At 43.4% G+C, this 20,312-nt stretch overlaps 1 protein-coding gene across 1 annotated transcript in view; it reads right to left on the minus strand.

The window, feature by feature from the left end:
* LOC124995838 (LYR motif-containing protein 4B) overlaps window positions 1-20,312 on the minus strand; it is a 30,034-nt gene that overhangs the window by 5,054 nt on the left and 4,668 nt on the right. The window contains exon 2 of the mRNA XM_047568551.1: window positions 17,286-17,406. Within this exon, the coding sequence (XP_047424507.1) occupies window positions 17,286-17,406 (121 nt within the window). The remainder of the gene's footprint in view (window positions 1-17,285; window positions 17,407-20,312) is intronic.

Here is a 20,312-nt window from a genome sequence, read left to right on the forward strand (position 1 = left end):
AGGAGCCGAACATCAACCACAAACACTCACTCCTCTCCACCTGCTGAGTCGTGACTGACTGACCTTCAGTATTACTCCCACCAGGCAGGAGGTGCAAGATTAACATCACACTGCTGCACTCAATCCAACTCACGAGGCAGACTGAGCAGCAGTGAATGAAGAGGAGCTAAGTGCAGAGTCTGAGATATTACAGCTGACGGCTCTGCAGCCCAGACATCTTCTCTGAACTTGACCCAGTGTTTTCTGAAGCTCTGGGTGGTTCCTCAGGGCGTCTCTGTCTTGGAAAGTTAAAAATGGGTAAAAGATGTGGAGCATGACTGGATCTGAGGCTAATGATTATTAGCCTCCAGTCACTCAAAGCAGCCACGTCCTTAATCCTGCAGAATGTCCTCGACTCAAACTGGCTGTAAGCAAGTTTAAGTTTATTTCTACCGTAACACTGGGAACTTTAACAAGGCAGCACATGGGGATCAACGCTGGAACCAGCCTCTAGTGGACATTTCAAGAAGTTTACGGGTTCATTATTTCCAAGCCAGAGGTTATAATCGTAACAATCACATAACATCTAATAATAATAATAAATACATTTTATTTGTATAGCGCTTTTCTCTCAAAGACCTAAACCAGAACACACTGAATAAACTATGAGTGAAATAAGAGAACAGTTAATGTTAAAGAGGTGAGATTTTAAAAGGGATTTGAAGGTGCTGAGGTCGGGGCAGGATGATGGAGGACTTTGTGGGTGAGTAGGGGGATCATGATATCGATTCTGTGTTTAACAGAAAGCCAGTGGAGATGTTGGAAGACGGGGGTGATGTGGTCACGGGAGCGGGTGTGGGTGAGGAGGCGGGCGGCAGAGTTTTGGACGATTTGGAGTTTGTTAACTTGTCTCAAAGACAAGTCTTTGGGATCAAGGAGTCTTTGGGATCTGGGAGCCATGTTTCGAGTCTCTGAGCTTTTACTGGTTAACTTCACAGCCACACTGTGGAAGCTTTCATAGGAGACCAGAGACAGCCTTTTAGTTGGGATGCAACATCAAGATAAAACAATCAATGATCCTGGTTGGATAATTTTGAGGCGATATCACACAATTCTGCAATGATGCTTCAACCTCATCGATGACATCTGCGTGGAATATGTCAACGTACTTCCCAGTGTTTGAGTTCATCCCCGGTTATGGCAGCTACCGTTGGGAGTAATGTTGGAAATAACCAAAAAACAACAAACCAGCTTTCCAACCTCAACCCAACAAGGTAGTAACGTCAGTACTTGGACTTTTATGACTGGTTACGTCTGTGAAGTCAGGAAACATCAAAATATCCAAACTATGTCCTGAAAGCAAACTGCACATATTGACATATTTATTATTTTGGAGACTGTCGTTTGTGCTGATATTAATGTTGATGTGTCAACGAGCACGTTGGTCACGTATAAAACATTTTAAGAAACGCTCTGGTCAAACTAAACCTTCTTCAGATTATTTAAAGTTTGTTCTGGTTCAGACCGGTTGGATGTTTGCATTTAAATAAATCTGATGTTGTGCTCTGCTACTACCAGGTCCACTTGGAGCTGGTTGGTAATCTCAGCGAAAGCCTCAACAGTGGTGTGAGGTTAAAAGGAAACGCGGCCCTGAATAGCAGGAGACAGCAACAAATCGAAGTTAAGGAGCCGTTGAAAGTGGGAGGAAAGAAATGAAGCGACGAAGGAACGTGGAGGAGGCCGGCAGAGCGGCTCACACAAAGAAAATGAGGTTTTCTCCTTTGAGAGAAAGAAAAGAGGAGGAGAAAGATGAAAAGACAGAAGGACTGGGACGATAGTGGAGACAGAGGACGGGGATGAGAGCGATGGAAGCGGGAGGACGATAATAAACGGAGCGTAAGGAGCTTTCCACCCCGATCCAGTCGCACAAACACATTCAAGCGTCTAACGAAAGGAATGGAAACACATGAACTGACACGCAGGACTAAACAGCAGACACCAACCAGGCCAAACTACACTTATTTTTCTGAAGACATTTCTTTTCTTTTTTAAAGGGTAGTTTATTAAATGCAAACATTCTCTTAATTTACTTGTTCTTTGCACTACGTTCGTCACAATATCAGATTTCACTTCATTATTATCATAGACAAAAAATGTCATGATAACAATATTGTTGATAAGTGGCACCGGATCATTTACATGATGTTATCACGTGTGCATTTAGTGAGTGGGTAGTGAACTAATGTCTCAGTGAACAGGAACATGTTAAAAATGATGTGTGGTGTAAGAGCAACTCACAATGCACTTGTGTATTTGGTCATTTTCCCCAAAACAAAGGTAAATATTGACAAGTATCGGCGCTAGTATCGGTGCTAGTATCGGTGCTAGTATCGGTGTTACAGAGTGAGTCAGGCTGTGGGTCAAAAGGAATTTAAAGTGTTTCTTCTATGAACAGTGTGGAGCTTCCATCTGTGTAACCTAAAGTAACAGTAACATATGAAGACATGGACTTTCATCATGTGACCGTCCTTTAAATCACCAGTCACTGTAAAATAAACGTTTCCACCCAGAAGCACAGACAGACGAAAGGCTTTGGTTCATCGAGTTCATTCAGTTACTGAACAAACGTGGGAAAAGCTAAAGCTATTTATAAATGCTCACAATATACAGTACGTACCCGGCAGCCATCAGGTACACGTCGCTATGGCAACGGACTGGCCAGAGAAAAAAAAGTTGAGGAGCTGAAAAGTACATTTGTCTGAGAAATGCAAACTTCATCAACGTTTAGATGAGACAAACCTCCAACCTCAGAATATTAAACAACAACAAAAAAAATCTTCTTTCTTTCTTCTCTCGTCTCTCGCTGGGGATTTCAGGTTTGTTTTCACAAACTCAGTCGCCTGAAGCTCAAGACAGAGAAATATACAGTTTACTCAGTTTAACTCGTCTCTTTTAAACCGTTTATTTCTCCAGGGAGGAGCTCCACTGAACCCCTGCTTCATTTCAGGGCCTCCACTCGTACGGCGCAGAGAAGATAATGAGCCGTCATTGAATGTGCTGTGAAGTCGGTCCGAGGATTCAGGATGATGTAAAACTTTTTTTTAGCTTGTGAATGCAAAGTAAGTACTCAGACGTCTTTAATGTTGAGCTGATATTCATCTCAAGCCATTTATTAACGGCACTAACTTTTAATGGAACAGAAAACAGGAAACCAGAGCTCAGAATAATAATAATAATAAAAATAAATAAAACCCTACAGAGTTTTCCTCCTCATATTTATTTAACAGACGAATGCTTTGAAAAGTAAAAGTCTGAACATAAGGGCATCATGTTTGATCGGAGCCATCGTGACGGACAAACACAGCAACAGTTACAGGCCTCGTGAACAAAATGAGAAAGTCATCGTGTTTCCGTGTCCTGCTGCTGCTCACACAGCTAATTTAAAACGAGCTGAGGGAAGAATGCTAGCTGCATGTCCTGTCATTTATTCTTTCAAATGAGCTCAGAGGTTTGTCGCCACGACGATTCAAAGAAACTGAAAAGTTTATCGAAAACTGTTTGTTTTTAGCACCAACCACTGCGCTGAGAATCGCTCCATACTGGGGAACGAACGCGAGCGTGGCTTTAAATTTAAAGTATCATCAGAAGAGATAATAAGAGATAAGAGCAATTTAATAAGAGATAATAATGCACGTATCACTTAGTCGATAAACGTCCGACAGAGTTGCACCGTGATCCGAAGAATTCTCCTCAAAACGATTCGTTACAGGTTTTAATCTCAGATAAACTTGAGAGCAAAATTCACGCAAATGGACAAACATTAATATCATAAATTTTAGTTTTACATTCACTATTTGCTGTTTTATACTTTCTGTTTCTGGTTCACTACATCTCAGAGGCAAATATTGTACGTTACAATATCAAAGTCGCTAACGTCCGGCCACAGCTTCAAGTCACGTAACCAGAGTCACAGAACAGAATCTCCACGACTTTTTAAAACATCTGTGTTATGTTCCCACCTCTGATTCTGTGCTATCCACAGCTAAAAGCCAACGTTTACAGCTGCTGAAACCATGGAAACGTAGCTACTACAAGAGCAAAACTGGCTTCCGCTATGAATCATGGGTAAGATTCAGAATTCAGGAAAAAGGTGAGAATACGTCGCCAGGTTTCACATCCAGCCGACTCCATCACCATTATAATGTGAAGCTATTTGTGTTGAAGGCGGCGCCGTGTTCGTCCACTTCCCTCATCTAAACAGACCCACAATAAATTATATAATGCTGCAAACTTGTCACCGATACAGTAACATCTACTGTTCATACGCCCACACTGAATGTGATGAAACCTGCACACCACGCTTTTCCACACGATAAAAACAGATCCTCCCTCTGCTCTGTGAGTGTGAGGTCCAGACATCTTGAGAAAGGACTGATGGGACGTCTTTGCTTCCACACACTGTGCATGAGTGACCTTGGAAATCCCCTTAACCGAAGCTCCGCCCACCAGCCTTAACGAGCGTCCTGGCCCGTCGCTCTTCTCGTTAATTGGCTAAAACGACATGAAAAAACCCGCCCACTTGACGACGCTTGCAGCCAATTAGCAGTCTGTGCCCGTGACGCTGGTGTTGGCCAATGGGACGCAGCTAAAGGACTAATTAAATGTGATTAAGCTGTGAAGTCAAGGCCAAGCACATGGGGAAATAGGACATGCGCGGATTTAAAAGCGGGGCTTCATATGCGTCACAGCTCCCTAAACAGTCCAGCAGTAATGAGGAGTTTCTTTTGAAAAGCTGTGATATATTTTTTTTTCTTTTCGGTCGAGGATGCACTAATTAGAGGACGAAAAGAGATGAAGGCAAATTGTGCACATATTTCATGTATGTGGAGTTCCCTCGCTGGCGACTGCACTCTGCTGTTTCAGTCCGTTGCTTCTGGAACACAGAGGAGGAAACGAAGCCAAGAAAGGACGGTTAGAAATTGTCAGTCGTTCCGCCTCCTTTGTTTTCTCCTCTTTGCCCAAGTCTCTTTCTTTCCCCGCTTACATTTAAGATATTACTCTCCACTCTCAGGATCCAAATTCACAATATCTGCGACATTTGTGACAGAAATGAGTTGAAACCTGAATGTATTTGGTTTCACACGGCTCCTGTTACCTTTATACCGTGTGCTTGAGTCGACTCGTCGGCTTTCTCCTCAGAGGCGGAGGTTCGGGTTCTGGATAAACTAAAGGTTTCTGGATGGTGTGGCTCCTATTTCCTTTTAAGCAGATGGAAGTTTTCCAGGGGAAGTTTCTGGCTTCCAGTTGCTGATCTGTCCTGGAGAAACCGGACCGCATGGCCTCTGACTTCTGGTTTCAAATTGATTTGGTTTGACTGATGAACAGAACATAAAGTAACTCATCCTCATCAGCCTCTGTACGTCTTCACCTGCAGAGTCTTGTCAGGACCATCAACGACCACCTGGACCACAAACCTTTGAAGAAAATGCTGCTCTGCACCAAATCCTGAGACCCAGTGGCTGCACTGTCACGCTACTGCAACAAATGTGTCACTGGTGGCAGAAACAAAGCTGCTGTTGGAGTTTGACGTAGAGTTTGGAGCAGATAGCGACTGTTTATAAAACATGGGAACGGATGAAGCCAGGACATATGACAAAAAACATAGAAACCAGCTCAACTTTCATGTCAAGTTTCTCAGAAGTGTTGGACGTCGGCCTTTCGCTTGATATTAGCAGCTTCCATTGAAAATGTGTTGTAGCTTCCCATGCTATCACCGCTAGCGTGAATATCCCGCCACACTTGCGGGTTAAAATCTGCACACTCTAGATGCTGTTTCCTCCGTCTCTGCAGCTACTGAGACCAATATTTGTTTAAATTAAAGTAAAAAGAGATGAAGAAGAAAGACCTGATGAGCTGAAACTGGTGTAATGATGCTGATGATATAAATCAGTAAGAAACCGTCTGTTTTTCATGGTTAAATGTGAAATAAATAACTAGAGTTATGATTAAGATGTGCTATTTATCATAAGCATTTTTTGTCTCTGGTCTGCTGCTCTTTTGACACTACAGAGGAATCCTATTAATTATATTAGCTGACTGTTTTATTTTACATTTACTTCAGTGACTGATTTATTACCCACTAATATGTGACAGACAATGAAAGAGATAATAACCAGGAAACGATCGGCGATTTGAAGTCGTGGTTGTTGATCAATACCTGACTTAACACATTACAACTGTCCCTGAAACTCCTGTTTAAATACGTCCACGGCTTCGGACTCGATAATAATCACTTCACTATGGCAGCGCTGCAGAGAGGAAAAAACACTTGTACCTGAACGCATCAACAGAGACAAGCCGGGGAAAATGAGAAGCAGCGATTCTGAGTGAATCAATAAGCTGGTTGGAAATCCGATGAAGACGAGGGACGGCGAGATGAGAAGAGAAATGGGAGACACAGACAAACAGAGTGGAAGAGGAAAAGTGATGCCACAGAGAAGAGGGAGTGGAAAAAAAACAAAAACAAAAAAAGTCTTTAAACGCACTTTAAACTAATAAAGGACATTGATCCACCGGTTGGGTCTGAACTCATGCTTTCCATTTTATAATAGCTACATATTATCCAGACCCGTAGTATATATAAATATATATGTATATAAATCAGGTAATAGGATTTCATTTAGTCTCCATGGAAACAGTTAATTGACCCGAGTCTGTTGGTGAAGTAAGTGGAGAAGAAATGATTGTTTCTGGTTCAGAACAGAGAAGGTAAATCTAACCATTCTGGCTTTGACCAGATCGTCCAACACCAACACATGAAAATGTCTTTCAGGACGACGCTTGTAAGCAGGAAGTCGACTCTGATCACGTGACAGTAACAACATGGCCGCCTCCTAGGAGACAGGCGAGGAGTCCAGTCGAGTGTCTGGAAATATTTCACTCGAGGTGAAGCCCAAAGACTCAGGAGGCTGAACAGCAACTGTGTTATAAAGTTATTAGATGTTTAGCTGCTACACATGGACAAGGATTCTGAGATACACTCTCCTCCTGTCTCATTTACTGCCATCATCACCCCACCTCTCGTTACAAACTGCTGTCCTCACATCACAGTTGCCCTCTCCAGTCAATGAATTTCATCATGCAGTGTATGGAGGAGGAGGAGGAGGAGGAGGATGGAAGATCACCACTGCATCATCAGCGTTGCATCAGCCCCAAATTTCTAAGAATAGTGCTTAAAAACAAACAAAATAAAAGCACCAGAAAGTAACAGAGAAGAGAAGAATATATCTGAGTATAGTGGAAGTCTCACAGCTGTGATAGTCTGGGACGGATGGACGAGTAACAGACACATGGTCAGTCCACTTCTTATTCTCTGGGATGGGGGTCTATCCAGACTCCAGACTTTTGGGTCACAGTCCACAGGTTGAGATTACACCATTAGTTCTGGACTAATTCAATAGAGAACGGAGTGTGGAGGGGGGTACCGTGATAGCTAGCTGCCAAATAGCGTTAGCCGGCTGCTAGCAGCAGCGATTAGCACTTAGCCTAGGTTGGTGGTCTTAGTAGTCTCTCACAGCCAATACGGGAGCCGGCAAAGTCTATGATGAGGCTTCATCCATGCAACTTTTGTAGGTATTTGTTTGACGTCATTCTCAAGTTACCATAAAACCAGATCCTTTACCATAAACCAGGGTTTAAACTGAGTTTATGGCATTTGTGCAGTGGAGAACATGTTTTCTGGAGCTACAGAATGAGCTCCACTCTCCACACGACATTAACTCGGACAAAAAAAATGAACCGGGCTGAATCCAGTCGACGTAGGAGAAGACACGGAAAACAAAAAGGCCTTTATGAACCTCCAGAGCAGGAAATCCTGTTCATTTAAAAAGGGTCAGGGCTCGAATCTGCTGATACCCAATATTAAAAGGTTGGGATTGGATCAGGGGGCAAAAAACATTAGCGTGGGACGTCCCTAGTTGCTGCAGACGCCATAATAAAATCCAAGTGGTGCACGACAAGACTCTTGATTCTGATGAGAACGGAGTCTGGCTGCAGCAAAATCTAATCAAAGGCCAGTTTTCTGTTGGCAGACAACGACTGTTTATATCAGCCACAGTAACGTTAGCAGAAAACATGTTCATTCCTCTAAAACAGCTTTAATTTCAAATCCACTAATTACCAAGACAATACGATTACAACATTCAACAAGTACAGGCCCCAGGAGGATGCGAAGGTTCGCCAACAGCCAGGACATCTGGGAAATGTGGTGGAAGGAAAATAAAACTTATGAAAATCATCACATGGTCAAACTACAACCATGTGAGGTCTCATTAACCTTCATTCCTTCTCATGTTTGTTGGTCCTTTGACCCGAAAACACTTGATGTGTGATTTTGTAAGGTGCTATTTTTAAAGCAGATCTGGGCCGCGGTGCATGATGGCGGCTTCACAGGAGAACGGGGGGGTAGAATCTTTGAAAAATCAATACGTCAGTACTCTCTTTTTTCTTTTTTAAGAGTTTGTAGGGTTGGTGATGATGTTAGAACCGAAGCAGATGAGAGAAGAAAAAGATCTGATGCTACCAAGTCCACTTCTCTGACTCTCTTTTACTTTCATGTGTCCATTCGTGTCTTGCTGTGCAGAGATGAAGTCATGTTTGAGCTTTTTCTTTTTGGGCACTGGGACAATTACATTTGGGGTCTTTGCAGAAAGAAGTCACACTGAAGTAAATATCAAGAGGAACAAGACACTTTTAAGACACTTTTAAAATGCCTTTGATGAACTAGAAGATCTGCAATGATTTTTCTTTTTACAAAATAAAAGTGATATTTCTGAAATGTGTTTCCACTCAAAGGTGTTTAGTGACTGAGCTGTAACTCTGGTAAAGTCTGGTCTTCACACACAATACCTTATAATTCTCTTAAACTCTCGTCACTTTGAGGAAGGTGGACTTTAAATGAACTGGTCACATGACCCCCTGCATCATCTCCAGAGACGCCGGTGACAGAGAGAAGCCAAAAAAGTGTTTCCATTGCACTTTTGCAATAAACTTTTATATCGATACGTCTGAAAAAAAAAAACCACTCATGAGAGCAGAAAATGTTTAGTGATAGTTGAGAGTTTTTTAAAAGTGTAGGTGTTTCCATTACCAGTTTACATTACATTACATTACATCATCCAATTGTGGCGACTCCTGCTACAAGGAACAACGAAAATGATGCCAAAACCCTGTCGTCTTCTTCTTCTTTTTAAAGAAACTCTGTAAGCTGGATGCTCGCTAAAAATTGAACCGACTACCTCTATTGCTCAGCTACTATGTTCTATCCTCTCACCAGAAAAGGCTGCACTGAGAAACCAGCGTCGATATGTGGTGATGGAGAGGAGGATCCTCAAAAACTGTTATCAATCATAGATAACTCTGACCACCCTCTCCACCAGATGATAGACAGACAGCGGAGCTTCCTTCTACAGGAAACCTGTCCTGCCTCAAGCTGCATGAGACAGAGAACACTCTGGACATTCTTCTTCTCCTTTTCTATTCACATATTTTTATAATTCATGTAAATATTGCGTATATAATGTACTGTTTTCCTGTTATGAAGCATGCATGACGTCGAGTGTCTGTACACGCTGCTGCAACTGTGACATATCCCAGTTTGGGATGAATAAAGCGTCCATCCATCCATCCATCCATCCATCCATCCATCCATCCGTCCGTCCGTCCATCCATCCATCCATCCATCCATCCATCCATCCATCATCCATCCATCCATCCATCCATCCATCCATCCATCCGTCCGTCCGTCCATCCGTCCCTCCATTCATCATCCATCCATCCATCCATCCATCCATCCGTCCGTCCGTCCGTCCATCCGTCCATCCATCCCTCCATTCATCATCCATCCATCCATCCATCATCCATCCATCCATCTATCCATCCATCCATCCATCCGTCCGTCCGTCCATCCATCCCTCCATTCATCATCCATCCATCCATCCATCCATCCATCCATCCATCCATCCATCCATCCATCCGTCCGTCCGTCCGTCCATCCATCTCTCCATTCATCCATCCATCCATCATCCATCCATCCATCCATCCCTTCATCCATCCATCCATCCGTCTAAAATTCTGCATAATTAGGGGGCGTTCCTGTTTTGAGTGACAGGTGAAGTGATGGGTAGTGGAGAGTTGGGTGGGCGTGTCTTAACGTCCAACTCTCCGCCCCAACTCGACCCCCACGTCCATATGTGGAGGATGTGAGTGTGGGTGGGCTTCATTTTCAAGGTTCAGAATCCAGTAGGTGGTGATGGGTTTGTCCGTAGAATGAACAGCCGAAGGGGAAACAGGAGGGACGGACTCTTACTGGAATTATTTCCTATCTGTTGGAGATGATGGCGGAGTGTTACCTCCTGAGGGCTTAACCAAAAGAAAATAGTTCCCAGCAAAAGGAAAACAACACAGAGACTGATCACTGTGTGCAAAATAATAATTATTTATTCAGAAATAACACTAATGAAAACCCTGAACCCAACAACCACAAACAAACGAAAAGTGACACAAGAATATCTGACAGCAAAATGAACCCAAAACACCACCAACAATCAATCAATCAATCAATCTAGGGCCAAGTCACGCAGTACATTAGACCCTGGCGGGCGGGAAACCCTGGGACCCTTAAAGCTACGTTGTGCTGCAGCATTGTTCAGATTAACTGGGATGTGTAAAACTCTTTCTGGTCCTCCACAGCCCAGACAGTCGATGGGAACCACTAGATTTTGTGCCAGCTCCTCTTCAGTCTCAGCGTTTTGTTTTTCTTGTGTGAAAGAAAATCTGCTCCCTGCTTCTTTTGAGTAGAGTTTCTCCTGCAGCAGCAGTCGACCACAGCATCGTGTGTTACTGTGCGTCTAAAGCTCGGTAAAGCCGCCGGCACCCGAGGAGCGGCGAGGTGAAAAGCAGCAATAAAGGTGTGGGATTTCTGAGGCACGGAGGGAGGAAGGCTGGGGATTTTCACGGCTCCAAATAGGGAGGAAGAACGAGAGCGAGAATGAGGAGAAGAGTAAGAGCGAGGTGACGATGAGGAGGCAGACTTTTATGCGGGGTGTTGCCCTACTTTTAAGCTCCTGTCTGGTTCAGGCTTTCCCACAAATCTCTGGGTTCCCTGAACTGAGCTGCAACTGCGTCAGAGAGACAAACAGATTCCAGATCTCCTGAAACATCCTCTACATTTATTCTCCCTCCTCAGAAAATCAGCTCATACTGTATTTTAACAAACATCTCTGCTGCGTGAAATGCGTCATTATATAAAACGACACAAGGAATTTTCTACATTTATCACAGCTGCTGATATCGGTTGTGAATACATGTCTATAAATGTACTTGGAAAGAGGCGATGAAAGACGCCTCTAATCACTGCAGAACTTGCCAGAGAACTGTGACGCTTTTGAAGTTTTCTTCAACATCACCGTCTCCCAGCGATACCTGTCCGAACTAAGGGCGGGCGCCGACTCTAATGGTAGAAACCGGACCGGGATAGGAAACTCTGATCTGGTTCCCGTGAGTGTTTAATTAGCTTAGCATCCTTAGCTCTATAGCTGCATGGATGGAAGTGAAGCTTCAACATGTCTGAGACCAAACGTTTGTCTAAAGTTTGTCTGGACTTCACCTCTAAAGATGCAACAAGGAGGAAACACCTGGAATTAGATTCAACATCTGACCACACATAGCATTAGCATTAGCATTAGCATAGCATTTTATTAAAGGACCAGAGATGTAGAATATCTGATGCCTGACAGACCCAACGACTCTGGTTCATTATTATTATTATTATATTGGTTCATTTATTTCTTAGTCTTAGTTGTATTTATATTATTTAAATTAATATTCTGTTCAACTTGCTCGTCACTAAATGCCTTAAAAACAAAAAGGCACCATTTTAATAAAAAGGCATCGTTTGGCTCCAGTATCAGATAAAACCTGAACCAGACTCAGATCTTATATGAGCATGACTAGTGCAAACAGGAGCATTTAATAGCTAACTGGGCATAATTTATAAGGTGACAGTTCACTGTATATAACAAGGGACTTATACTGAAGAGAGATGCTCATATCTGATTGACTGTGACTCATCGGTCTCCACCTGTGTACAAAGCTAAATCTTGTGTGTGCGTTTATATACATATATATATTATATATATGTATATAAATGAAAAAACTGACTGAGGTCATTGACTGAACTGGCTGCAGATCTAAGACACTGAGGAGGACTCCTCCTCCTGGACGTTGGATTATTCTGAGAGATGTTGACATTTTCACACCTACCAGGTAAATCTCACCATCCGTTCGGCCTTTTCATATAAACGTCGGGACAAATCTTCTGTGTGTTTATTTAACTCGACGATCGGAGTGATTGAGGGTCCGTCCGACCCCCCGAGAGCCACAGTGTCGGCCGGTTTCCCCCGACCTGGAAAAGCATAACTCACCGGTCTGTGGCATTTAATCTCAATTGAGGCAAAATGGCCGAAGGCTGTGTGACACTGCTGTGACATTAAGCAGCAGTAATCTGTGAGAAATGGATCCGCTGAGGCCACCGCCAACACACACACAGAGACACACACACACAGAGACACACACACACAGAGACACACACACACAGAGACACACACACACACACACACACACACACACACACACACACACACACACACACACACAGACACACAGACACACAGACACACACACACACACACACACACAGAGGCACACACCAACACACACACACACACACACAGAGACACACAGACACACAGACACACACACACAGAGACACACACACACACACACACACACACACACACACACACACACACTGAGGTGACAAAGTGAAGCCGTAACATTAACAAGTCCGACAAACAGAGCGTTTCTGTTTCTGCAAACGCGTGTTTGAGTCTGACTGATCCATCTGTTCTGGAGCTGCTCAGATGATCGAGTGTGAATGAATTAGTGTCGCTATAAATGTCTGATTAGTAAAACAACACATGCGCAGGTGAAACCTGACGGGACCTGCTGAACGACTCCTCACCTGGCAGATGGAGAAAAACTCGAGTTGGCATCAGGTCGAAGCTGCTGATTGATCCTGTTCCTAACTCTTTAAAAATCTCTGAACGGATTCTGTAACACATGTTTGTTTGTTTACTACGTGTCAATAATCAAAGTTTTTAGTTTGCATTTAATGACTTCGTTTGATCTGCAAGACTCTCCAGGTAATTTCACAAAACGTCCTCCAGTCCCAGATATGTGTTGGACCTAGTGGGACCCAGGAGAAAGTTCCTCCAAGTGGCTGCTTGGATGCTAAGCTCATTTTTTTTTATTTAACTTTTTATCGGGACAACAAATGGGCTAAAAAGAGTCCAAAGCTCTGAGCACCACGACCAAGTAAAGACTTGGAGACGGTTTTTGGTTCCTTCTGTTACTGGAATTTATTTTTGTGGCTTCAGTGTAATTTCATTCATTTTCAAACGTGGTTTTCTCTGCACATTTGACATTTTTCATTGATTATTATGACGCCGCCGCTGTAGAAACCATCAACCTTCATACGTTTACGCAATAAAACCAGAGGAAGAAACTCACTTTGAAAAGTCTCCTCTCGCTCACTGCAGCCACCAGCAACACATACGTCAAATCCAGCAGAAGAATCAATGTCGCCCCAAGAAAATGACAAAAACGTCCATAAAAGATGTAAATACATTTCATTTTACTAATCAGGACCAGCCTGTCCTCACAATGTCCAGCTTTTCCCTCAAAGTCCACCATGAAAATGTCTTTCTGGGTAGTAAAAGCTGCACCTCCTTCCTCCATCGTGGGTTCAACAAACAGCAAATATCAAAACGTTAACAACAGATGATGTAAAATGAAAAGAAAAGACTATGGAAATAATTTTATAAGTTTAATTGGAAGATATTAGTGATTTTGATGGCGTTTAGGCCAGAGGAGAAGACGACACCACGGCTCTACTACTTCCCATCGACTGTCTCTCGTTGCCATTTATACTGATTATGGGTTGGAGTTGGGACAGAAAAGCTAATCAACAGGTTGCACTGGATTTTAAGAGCAGTATCAGATCTTAAAATAAAAAGCAGCAGCCCTAATCTGTCAAGCAAACTGGACCCGCTCTCTCTTCCCCTTCAGCTCCTCCCTCCTCCCTCTCACCTGGTTTCCATTCACACTCCAGTGCTACATCTCTGCTCCACACTCTCATTAAGCTCAGCATGCTGGGTTAGTTTCTTCTCCACAAACAGAGGCGATTCTGCTGCAGCGATCCATCATCTTTACTCCCTAACTTACTTACAAAGGCAGCAACACACACGTTTTCAGGCAGGGACGCAAAGACACAATTAAGAATAAACTCTAGTTTTTAGGAGTGTGCTCACAGTCAGTGGAGACGCGAGTTTGCCCACATGCAGCATATAAATCCACGCATGACGCCTACGCTCCAGCATAAACACAAAAACAGAGGAATTACTGAGAGCAGAGTAACGGACCAACACGGTGTCGGACTCTTGATTAAACCTGAGCTGCTTTTTGAGGGAAAACGAAAATATTCTGCACAATCTCACCCAGTCACTGGAACACAACAGTTTGCACTGGGAGGAAGTGGTGGGAGTTCAGAGAAGCAGATAAACTGGGACACTACACTACATTCAAGGGACAAACATTAGTCCTGCGCCACCGAGACGACATAACTAATGCGCGTAGCCGCTGGAGACACTCACACGTTCAAATGATTCACTATAACTTTGTCTCATTTCACTCCACAAAAAGTAGCAAAATTCTCAACCAGTCATTCTCCAAACTTCTCTCCCCGTCTTCAACATCAGGCACATATTCCTGATATTCCCATGTGATGCAGGCCGATACCTTTTGTCACTGTTGCTTCAGCTCTATCCACAGCCGTGTTTCTGTTAAATGACGACGCCGTTTGTGGATTATTAGTGGACAGAGTTCTCCAGCTAAAATACACGGGGCCAAACAGGATCATGTAAATATGTCAGAGGCAATGAGAGACAAAATAAAGAATTTAGTTTAATCTGTTGGTAGAGTGACAGTTCTATAATTAAATAAGATGCATTGAAGACTTTAGGTGGAGGTCAGTGTGCGGTTGGAGGGATGTATATTGTGTTGTGTGTTGTTGTCCTGTCCTATTGTTGTTTTCTGTTTGTGGTGCACACGGAAACACGCTTCTACCAAGACTCAGATCACGGTTCTTGTGGAGATCTGAGTCTGAGGGAAGTAAAAAGGTAATTAACACCAGGAACCATCTCCTGCTCCATATGTGACTGAATGAGAACATACACCTGCTCCTCACAAAGCTCCTGAGAATCTGATTTCTAGGTCATAGATAAACTCTCTTTGAAACTTATTTATCAGGACAAACGCTTTGACATTCATTCATTGGAAGAAAGGATCACATTTACAGTTTCAGATGACAACGAAAGGTGCTTCATCTTTATCTCTGATTTACTGCGCTGCATGAATGTGCACACAGGGGAGGAAACCTGAGGCCACGAAGCACCAAACACCAGCAGACTCATGCAGCCGTGTGCGTATGGATTTTTTTTTTTTTTATTTTCTATAGTGCTGCAACAGGGTTGTAACAGGGAGCATATTCCTTCTGTGATGCATTTAATCCATGAGTCAGTGTGGGAGGGATGACACACACACACACACACACACACACACACACACACACACACACACACACACACACACACACACACACACACACACACACCTCGTAAAATGAGAATATAAAAACACTCTGAAAACGCTCGTGCATCTGCTGCTTCTGCAGGAGCCTGATGTGTTAAAGCTCTGACGTGATTCTCATGAAAATCATTTGGTTCTTAGTGGTACTAAGTCCATTAGTTAATACTGGGGCCACTGATTTAGATTTTGGGCTATTTCAGTTTCAAATAGAGACAGATCTGGTTCAGGTTTTATCTGATACAGGAGCCAAACCGGTTCCTTTGAAACATGCTGGTGCTTAAAGAATGAAAACAAACTTTATCCAAAAACGGTGCCTCCATCCTACTTTCATTAATTTAACAACAGCACGTTACTGGCAGGACTGGGACTGTCCTCTCTGGGGATACATCTCTGGTCCTTTAATAAAACGCTATGCTAATGCTAAGCTATGTGTGGTCAGATGTTGGATCTAATTCCAGGTGTTTCCTCCTTGTTGCATCTTTAGAGGTGAATCCAGACAAACTTTAGACAAACGTTTGGTCTCAGACATGTTGAAGCTTCACTTCCATCCATGCAGCTATAGAGCTAAGGAGGCTAAGCTAATTAAACACTCACTGGATCCAGATCAGTCTGGTCACTACCGTTAGCTTTAGCACCGTTAGCATCATGGTTCCCAGTATTAGTACCCAGTCCTACTTTCAGAACAATCTGACTTCAAGTCTTTTATAGTCCTGTGGGACGTTGATGCTCTAACCTACGTACGTAGCCATGTCAGTACGAGTCATTTCTTCTGTTGCCACTTGGGTTAATTTTCGTTACTACTTCCTGTTTCACTTTCAACAATGGCGACTATTACATTTCTGCATCAAGTTAATGCAGAACCGCCTACAATGGTTCCAGAGATTTGAGACTTTCTCTGTGAAGACGTCAAAAAATAATGAAAGAAATAATAAGTTCAGCGTAAAATCCAACATTTCCCTGTAACTGGTGCAGATCGAGTAGAACACAGAATAAATTAAACAGAGAAGCCAGTGAGTCTGGAGGAAGTGTGGGCGGGGCATCAATATTGCGGCTCCGCCCCCCGCCTGTACTGATCCAAGATGGCGGCGGCTGTTTCCCCGAGGAAATAGCGTCAGTTTGGCCAGTGAGAGAAAGTGGAGACACGTTGTTCATATTTATATTCAGTCTATGGATTATATGCAGTCTGTGTGTGTGTGTGTGTGTGTGTGTGTGTGTTTAATGTGCAGTCCTGCTCTGATATTCACACACTAACACAGAGAAACAGACACACAATCCTCCGCTGGGATTAGCTGAGAGGCCACAGATGCATCAGGAGCAGAGTGACCACAGCGCGGTGATTAGTGGTACAGTAATGAGGGTTTGTGTGCAGGACAGGTGGACAGTCAGTAAAACAGGTGTTCATCTGCATGCTAGTCAACCTGGTTAACCTCAGGGAGAGTCTGCGGACGGTGCATCTTTATGTGTCTTTGTGAGGACCGGTCCCCACTGACAGCCTGTTTAAAGGGTCAGGACAGAACCGGGTTCGGGTCAGGGGGTCTTACCTGTCTCTGTATCAGCGCCAGTGTCTGTCGGCCCTCCTCCATCAGTCCCTCCACCGCCTTCGGATCCCCTATCTTCCTGTTGGCCCTGAAGGCATCACGCACCCGCCTCACTGCATAGGTCCTGCAACACACACACACACACACACTTTAAATTCATTCAGTCACTTTAGAGTGAAAAAATAAAACTAAATAAAACAAAGCAGTGAGCTGTAAAGAAGAGACGATAAAAACCCTCAGAGGGTTAACGAACACAAACACCACAACTTCAAAATAAGAGAAAACTAACAAAAAAAAAAGGGACAAATTAGAGCAGATGAGATCAAAACAAAGCTCAAGACAGCGCCACGACAACAAACAACAACAGCAACAACTTTTCTGTTCACCCATGTGTCTGGAGAACAAGACTTTTAAAAATCACAGTGAACCTGCAGCACGACTCCAACAGACGTTACATGTGTATATAACTACGTTCTCCTTAGTTCTACATTGTTCCGTGTTTCCGTGCCTGGAAACAGGATGTAGTTTTATACTGAAAGGACAGAGAGCGGAAGATGAAACTGGAACTGTTGCTTCTGTCCCATTAAGGAGCAGGACTGGGTTCACTACCGACGTCCTGAAGTCTAGATCAGCTCAGTTTAAGATATTTACTAATCCAAATATTTATGGCAGCTCCTCAATATGTTCCCTCCTTTGTGTCTCATACTTATTAAACCCAGTCAGCTGACACTAAAACCGCAACTATCTGAACTATTTGAGTTTGGTCTGACTGTTGGTTGGTGGTTTAGAACATGGGAGCCATTGTTGTGTCCTCATCAGCTGTTTTTAACCGAAGAACTCAACTGAGACGCTAACGCAGACGCTAACGGCGACGCTAATGGCGATGCTAATGGCTACCACGGCTCTGCTGCTTTCCAGCAATTCATTTCTGTACATACAGATGTTTAAAACTAAACCAGGTAGATTTCCATGAATGTTTTACTGTAAGCTGGTGTCAGCAGCTGTTAGCAGTAGTTAGCATAAAAGCATGAAGGTTCTAGGTTCTAACATGGAGGCCGGCTGGTGTCTGTATTCTGTTTATCTGCGCATGATGTCCTCGAGAGCTGAGAAAGGCGCCTTCAAATCAAATGTATTATTATCATTATTATTACCTATAAAGGCTTAAGTTGGCTTCTTCATTCATGGATGTTCTAATATTATGTTTGAATAAAAGTTCCGTTCGATATTTAGTGGTTCACCAAAGGATCTATCGATCATCAAAATAACTGACAGATGAATCATGTGAAGCCTTGGTTCACATTAACAAGACCACGGATGGATTCAGTTATATCTTATTTTATCTGACAGTATTTAGTTCAGCTTCCTCTGAGCTTAGGGACGTGTAATTAGCTCAACTTGCCAAATAATGTCCACAAATATCAAACTGTCACGATTGTGTGTTCAAACCCGAAGCCTCAGCCCTTTGCATTTCCTTCCAAAGGTTACGAGCCTGAAACGTCCCCTTGCAGATATTATTATTAAATGTGCAGCAGGCTGCCTCTGAACAGCAGCAGCTGGTGTAAAATCTCAGCGTAGGTGTTAGAAATCTGCCAGAACGGACCTTAGTAACCTCACACAGCGCTGGACGCCAGCGTCCTGGAGCCCAGGAAACAAATGAATCAACAAAAGGCTGAAGCTTTTCTAGAAATAAGCATTATTGGTTTAATTCCCAGCTTTCTTTCTTTCATTGTTTCTTTCTTTCTTTCAGCTTGATTCTTGATGCTGTGCCTCATTAGAGCTGCCAAAAAGAAAGACGTTAAAAGAAATAAGCTGGAAAGAAAAAGGTGGGAACAAGGAAGCAAGAACAGAGGAATAAGAACGAATAAGAAAGGAAGGAAAACGGTGGATGTGAAGAAAGAAGGAAACATGACGAGTGTCCTAATCAGACAAACTTCTTTCTTTCCTTTTCAGCTCCTCAAGGCCACGTCTTCACCTGCAGAGACCGGTTCTCAGGTTCCCATCCCGTCCTCGTCCCGTCCTCCAGACCCCGTCCATATACATGGACCATGCACAGGACCGGAGACAAGTGGACCGACACCCACTGGGAATGTGCCATGACTTAAACCCGACAGCACAGACCACTGCACAGACCGTAGCCTTCCAAGCTTCAGGTACCGACCTTCAGTACATTTCTAGTACCAACAGAAAAGCTCCGATCCTGGAATATCACAAATAAATTATCTCTCTGTGCAAAAGTCCGACATCCAAGAAAGTAACCGCGAGCCAATAATCTTTTTCATACATGTGTCAAGATCTAAAGTCACTGGTGTAACGTGGAGACGGAGGGAAGCTTAGCCACCGCTACGCTAGTAGCATTGCGTTAGCATTAATAAAGTTGAAAGGCAGGAGACGAAGTAAAGGAGTTTATTTAACAGACATTTAAAGAGCGTATAAAGCCACGTCTCACAGCTCAAATAATAAAACGTTGGCTGGAAGGTTTCACCAGCTTCCACATGACGGGAGTGAAGGAAGTCAGGAGACGGACGGAGAAGTCCTGCTTGCTGCACTGTTTGGTGAAAACAAGGATGGCGCCACCCTGTGGTGTAAACCAGTAACTGCTATGTAACACTGCGGCTGTTAAACATGTTGTTATCTTTGATTTGAATCACCAGTAAAATAAAGTTCAAGTTTTGTCCCGTAATGCCAGCGTATTTTAGATCATTTTCGTTATCTGCTACCGAAAAAAATATCGTTCTGGAACCAGTATCGAAACCAAAGTATCGAAATTGGCTTTGTATCAAAAAAAAAGTGAACGATACAGGAGCTGTGATTGGTCCGTCTGGAAGCAGCGTGTTTCCTCGTTAGCATTTCCTGCTGCTTCTCCATCTCATCAATAAAGACGGAACACATCGAGGTTACGGACGAGGTTTGGAGACACAAACGTTTCTTCAACTCATCATTTGTGAAAGTTTCAGTCCGACTGGTAACGAAGACACAGCGCCAACTAGTGTTTGGAAGGAGCTGTTACAGACTGAGATCAGCTGTGAACTT

The sequence above is a fragment of the Mugil cephalus genome, chromosome 18 (genome assembly GCF_022458985.1).
Source record: "Mugil cephalus isolate CIBA_MC_2020 chromosome 18, CIBA_Mcephalus_1.1, whole genome shotgun sequence".
NCBI lineage: Eukaryota > Metazoa > Chordata > Actinopteri > Mugiliformes > Mugilidae > Mugil > Mugil cephalus.